The 6,531-nt window shown below is 37.0% G+C and overlaps 1 protein-coding gene across 1 annotated transcript in view; it reads left to right on the forward strand.

The window, feature by feature from the left end:
• The window catches only part of AK9 (adenylate kinase 9), a 102,125-nt gene extending 95,801 nt beyond the window's left edge, over window positions 1–6,324 (forward strand). Inside the window, exons 37-42 of the mRNA XM_045524626.2 lie at window positions 668–864; window positions 2,110–2,279; window positions 2,507–2,605; window positions 3,641–3,743; window positions 5,059–5,173; window positions 5,595–6,324. Of these exons, the coding sequence (XP_045380582.2) occupies window positions 668–864; window positions 2,110–2,279; window positions 2,507–2,605; window positions 3,641–3,743; window positions 5,059–5,173; window positions 5,595–5,797 (887 nt within the window). The 3' untranslated portion in view covers window positions 5,798–6,324. The remainder of the gene's footprint in view (window positions 1–667; window positions 865–2,109; window positions 2,280–2,506; window positions 2,606–3,640; window positions 3,744–5,058; window positions 5,174–5,594) is intronic.
• The last annotated feature ends 207 nt before the right edge of the window (window positions 6,325–6,531 follow it).

The following is a 6,531-nucleotide window of genomic DNA, read 5'->3' on the forward strand; positions in this document are numbered from 1 at the left end:
TTCCCTGAGGGTTGTTGGACTGAGGGTCTCAGTTTCTTGTCAGCTGTTGGTCAGAGACCACTTTGCCATATGGACCTTCCCAGCATGGCAGCTTGCCTTATGAAGGGAACAAGATAAAGCAAGAAAGAGTGCCAACATACAAAAATACATATGTTTGTGTATATCTATATATTACTTATAACATATATAAAGTTTATAGTAAGAATTAAGAACAACCAAACCATTTATCAACAGATAAATGGTTAAGTAAACAATATGTACATTTATACAATGGAATACTATGCTTCAATTCAAAAGAATTAGATAAATCACATAAACTGATATGGAAAGAAGTCAAGGACCATAACTAACTGATAAAAGCAAGTTTCAGAATAATGTTTACAGTATAGTGGCGTAAGCATCCTATATGCAAATATATATATACATGTGTATTTGTAAATGTATAAAGAAACATCAGAAAAGAATACAAACTCAACAGTGATTATCTCTTAGGAGGGATGTTGGATTGAGAGGCTGGAGGTATGAAGAGAAACTTCTTACTCTGGAATTTTACAATGTGCAATCATTTGTATAGTGCTAGCGTAATTGAAATTATTTTGATTTTGAAAATTAGTTGTGTTTTCTGTGAAAAATAAATATATAATAATAGTTAATCTCTTAATAATAGGAAAAGCTGCCTGCATTGACAAGTTATGTATCTCACCTGAAGAACTGATTTCTCGCCTGGGCGAATTTGGACAGTACTGCCCTGTCAGCCTGGCAGAATCATATGAATTAGTTGATTGCTCTGTAACTGATTCCTTGGAATTTGCAGCAGAGTTCAGAGGGCACTATTATAAAATGAGTTCTCAGGAAAAATTGAATGTAAGTTTGTTCCTAATTCTAGATATTTACTAGGGAAAGGAAATGTCTGTCTCAGAATTCATCAAACGGGAAGGGGTGGATACAGCTGGGAGCACCCAGGAACTGGGGACCAGGAGCCCCATTTTTGGAACCTTTGACTCTGGGACCAATGAGGCAACTCAGAAGCTAATCCTAAAACTGCATCCCAAGACATATTTTGGCACAAGGCAGAAGTTCAGGGTTAGTGATGGACCCTCCACCTGAGCCAGCTTGACAGGGAAGGAGATCCAATAGTGAGCCCACCCATGGAGGGGATGCTGAGCAGCTGGCCCCCAGGGGATTTCATTCCAAGGGTGCAGAAGGGAAGTCAAAATCAGTAGAAATGAAACAAGACCTGACTTACGTCTCCTGTGCCTTAAACTTTCTTCTATTTTAATTCCCTATATACCTTATATTTCTGTTTAATGAAACAGAATAAAGATTTGTTCTGATATCATAATTTAATAATATAAAAATGTTGGTGGTTAAATTAATCAGATGCCTCTGAACATTTTATTTTCCTCTGAAGAATTCAAAATTTTTCTCTTTTTTTTCAGTTTTATTAGGTAGAATTATTACAGTTTGACTGCACATACACATTATATTGCATGTAAATACATATATACAGTATAATGCACATTTTTTAGTTTACATATATGTACTAATTATTGTTTCTAAGGAAGAATTCAAAATTTTTTTTCACTTTATTAAGAAGACATGTATTTCTCCCTGCTTATTTAGGTGATAATCACAGAATCTTAAAAACTGGAAGTGACATTAGAGATAGTGTATTTGGTCTGCTCCTTTCATTTTACAGAGCGATAACTGAAGCTGGAGAAGTTAACTCACCTGCCAAAGGGCACCCACCTGGTTAGTTATTCTGCAGGACAGGAAGACAGGTGGCAAGTGACTATGCACTCCAGTGCATGGCACGTAGTAAGAGCTCAACAAATATTATTTGTATAAATGGATGAGTGAGTGAGTGAGTGAGTAGGTGAGTGAGTGAATGAAAGTCCAAGAGACCTTAGATGAAATCACTTGCAAGTATTACTATAAGGAACTTCCAGTCAGGGAAGAAGTTACTGTAATGCAGAAAGCAGCTCTCAGATGTTATGAAGGACCAAACATTGCTACTGAAAATGGAGAGAGTAGCAGGAGAGCCTCAGTGGATTTTTATTGGTGTAGTAATTGTTTCATATGGTCTTGTTGCTATAATCTTTTTTATAGAAATTTTTGGAGAATCCAGAATTATATGTGCCTCCATTAGCACCTCATCCACTCCCATCTGCCGAGATGATCCCTAAAAGGCTGACACTGTCAGAGCTGAAGAGCCGGTTCCCTAAGTGTGCTGAGCTCCAGGGCTACTGTCCAGTGACCTATAAGGACGGAAAACAAAGGCAAGTCCTCACCCTCGTGCAAGTACAGAATGATAGCTCTACTCGGAGTAAGTGGTCCCTATAACAATCTTAACATTTTGATCAAAAAGTCACTATTGTTAAACTGGAAAGTGTTCTGTTTCTTCCTTGAGCTGCAAAGATAGAAAAATAAAATATTTTTGACATTTTATTTACACAGTACAGCATACTAATTACACAATACACAGTTGTTTTTGTTTGTCTTTCAGATATGAAGCCCTAGTACCTGGTAGCATTAACTATGCTTTAGAATATCGTGATCGTATATATATTTGTGAGAGTAAAGAAAAGCTTCAGAAATTTTTGAGGTGAGACCATTCACTAAGTCACAAGTATTTATTTATTTATTTATTTATTTATTTATTTATTTATTTATTTATTTATTTATTTATTATCTACATTAAATGCACCAGGCTGGGATAGATCTATATATACACACAGACGCACACACACAGACACGTACACGTGCACATAAACACACGCATAGCTGAAGGGGGCATCAGTTACTCATCCACTGCCAGACATTTCTGTTCTTCACAAGAAGTTGGAAATCAAATTTCTTCTTAAATTTTTCTGATTTTTAAACTTTTGTGACTGATTCAACTATAAAAAAAATACACTGTGGATTAAATCACATCTGCAGATAACCTTTGTGCAGTAGTTTGTGATCTCTAGTGGAGCTCACTGAAGAAATATAACTGTAAAAAGAGAAGAGACATCAGTTGCTGGAAGGGATATCAGATTGAAGGAGAGAAGGTTGTTTTTCTTTTTTCTTTCTTTTTCCATGGGAAAGATCTGAGCGTGTTTAAAATGCAGGTACACGGGAAGGATCCAGTAAAGAAGGAAATGCCAAAAGTGCGGGAGAGAGAAAATTTGCTCTATTAAGATATCTGGAGAGAGGGCTGAGTGGGGATCCAAAGTCTGGGTGGAGACTGTTCTTTGATGGGAGGTGAGCTCTGCCACGGGACAAGGAAGCTGTGTGAGGCTCTGCTCGTGGTGAGCCGTTGAGGAAGTTCTGTTCCAATGGCTTCTCTTTATAGAGCATGGCACTTGTGCAGGGGTTACTTGGGAGGGTTTAAAGTGAGAGGAGAATATAGAAAGTTTTATATAGTTTCTGTGAAAGACAAGAAAACTGAGAAGATATAAGCAGGGTTAGGAACCCCGGTGAAATTGGTGGCCATGAATTTCCAGGAGACCCAGTCTTCCCACTTGTGTCATTTTCTCCACTGGAGAAAAACAGGTAGTGAACATTATCTTTTCGTTGTCTCTCGTGTGTCTGCCTTCCTGTGCACACACAATGAGTACATTTGCGAGCATCTATCTAACGGATTTTGTGTTGCTAGGTTGCCACTGAAATACTGGGATCAGAAGCTTCCTCACAAACTTCCCCCGTTAAAGGAGCCGATGTGTCTCACGAGTCTGCCTTTGCCTGGATATCTGGAGCAGGTTCCTTTACGTGATTTCCTGTGTTTGGGTATTAGAGGACTACAGCAGTCTCTTCTTCAGCAATCACTTTTATTTGGGGAACAATGAAACTCAAGGCAGAGTTTCCTGATTTTAAGCTGTAAATTCACTTTTAACCTATTTTGGTTTTACATGGTTGTGAAAATAAAATGTGAGAAAAGCCCCTATTTCTGTAGCTAGTCCCAAATAGCTGCACTAAAGGGAAGAAAGGGTAGAATGTTAGAAAATTATTTACATTTGATGTGTAGTTTCTTATTTGGAATTTCAGCATCTGTAAAACTTTTTCTTAATTTGAAACGTGCTAAGTCAGTCTCTGAGAGGTTTTTCGCTGCTGAAAACAGTTGAGTTGCAGTATCACCACAACTGAACCACCAAACACATGTTTTGGCCAAAATCCAGGTGAAGCTATTCACTCAAGTCACAACTTATTTATCTAAATATAACTCTTTCTAAATATAGTCAAACTTACCAGTAGCAACCACTATTTTAAAAGCTTTTGGAAAAAATTCTGTAAAACAGATGCTGTGGACACAACTTCATACCTTTCCTACAAATTCTTAACCACTTTTTTTTTTTTTTTTCAGCTCTCCTAGGTGGTTAGCCTTCAATCTGGCTTAAAATCAAAAGACAAGATGAGGCTCACCCAGAGAGGAGTATTCTCTTTGCCTGCTAGGGGCTCCACAATCTTTTTTAAAAAATATATTTTATTTTGTTTTTGTTTGTTGTTTGTTTTTGTTTTGGGGGAGGTAATTAGGTTTATTTATTTACTTATTTATTTGAATGGAGGTACTGGGGATTGAACACAGGACCTCGTGTGTTAAGCATGCGCTCTACCACTGAGCTGTAGCCTTCCCACCTCCAGAATCTTGACCACAGCGATAACTGTGTTGTCTGGGATTCCTCATCAGGTGGCCCTGGGACCCGAGAGTGGGACGCAGTCTGACCACTTGTAAGCAATGGAAGCAAAGATGGGCCAAGACAACTCACAGTGTCCCCTTCTTTCTTTTTTAACTTTTTATTATGGAAAATTTCAAACATACAAAAATAGAGAGAATTGTGTAATGAAACCCATGTATCCATCACCTACCTGGCACTAAGCCAATTGTGGTTTTTATTTTTCTTAATCAAATGTATTTTGTGTTTCTTTCCTGTCGACTAAGTGCTCACTCACCCCTCTTTATAAGTTCCATTTCCAACCCCAGGAGGCTATTTGAGGCAAAGAAGAGCCTTTTTAATCTATTTGCCATTAAGAAAGGAAAACAAACTCAAATATACACAATTTGTTTCCTGCCTGCAGGGTATCGCAACTTCTCTGATTAAGGCAATGAATGCAGCAGGATGCTTAAAGCCCAAATTCCCCTTCTTAAGTATAAAGAGATCTGCACTACTGTACATAGCACTTCATCTAAAAGGTATGTCTTTTCTTTTCTTTTTTTTTTTGGCTGGAAATGATATGCTACTCAGAACTAATTTAACATTAATTGTAGTATAACATGATAAAAAAAAACATGTCGAGCTGGGTTTGTTGCTTGCATGGGTGTGTGTGTGTATTGGTAGGAAATATTTTAGCAAAAATATCAAGCCTGAGTTTCCAGTTTTTAAAGCAGGGACTACAGGTAACATAATGAGCTGTCAATAATCCGTGCTGTATAGGAAGGTGAATAGCGGCAATTATGATCTAAAATAGAATAAGCCCCAAATCTTATTTGGGATTTGGATATATATTTTCTTGGCCATAGCTGTGCAGCTGAATCACACACACAGTTCTCTCTCTAATTAAATGATTCACTAACCTAACAGAAAACATTCACAGTTCTGTGAAATTTTCTACAGCCTTTAATCCCAAAAGTTCTGAATATACAAGAAAAAAATATAAGAAGAAGATGGAGCAGTTTATGGAGAGATGTGAACTCATTACATACCTGGGTGCCAAGATGACCAGAAAATACAAGGAACCTCAGTTTAGAGCTATTGACTTTGATCATAAATTACAGACCTTTCTCTCTCTTAGAAATAAAGACCCAGTCAATGGATAGTTTGCTTGGGTAACTGCACCCAGGATCTTAAGAGTTACCTGAAAAGGATAAGGGAAATAGGTTGAAAATCCGGCTCCCCCTGATGTACTTTTCCCTCCTGTGTGATGCACCACAGCTGCTACACTGGCTACATTGCAAATGGATTCAAAGCTCTGCCAGCAGGAAGGAGTGCTCTTCTGTAAGCCTAAGTTTTCATATAATTTTAAAGTTTATTGCTCTTTGCCTGAATTTTTATGCTTTAACAAAATAGTTATCCCATTTAGAATTCCATTTAGAATATTTAGGTGACTTACTTTACTTAATAAATCTATTGTTCATTTTCCCTTTTAACATATTCAGTAGAAAAGTCAGTCTGTTAAGGAAAAGTACTCAGTAAATGTTGGCTTTGAGAAACAAAATTAACATTGATATAAATAAGGTAGAAATACTGGTCACACTCTTAACATAAGGAGTTGTTTGCGAACTTCATGAACATAAAGACACTTTATCATTTTACCAACAAAATAAATGGATGCTGAGATAACTGATGACTGCCTCTTTTCTTTTTCTCAAGTATTCAAGGAAGCACGCTTTCTACATTACTTTGTAATTAGAAATCACCTAGATAGTTGAGAAGGATAAAATCTAGAGTCTTTTTATGTGACATTATCAAGAAGTATATGCTAGAGGAAAATTACTAAATTGAATTTGAGATTTTAAAAGTAAGATTATCGATTTTTCAGCAGGAGTATGAG

The sequence above is a fragment of the Camelus bactrianus genome, chromosome 8, assembly GCF_048773025.1.
Source record: "Camelus bactrianus isolate YW-2024 breed Bactrian camel chromosome 8, ASM4877302v1, whole genome shotgun sequence".
In the NCBI taxonomy this organism is placed as follows: domain Eukaryota; kingdom Metazoa; phylum Chordata; class Mammalia; order Artiodactyla; family Camelidae; genus Camelus; species Camelus bactrianus.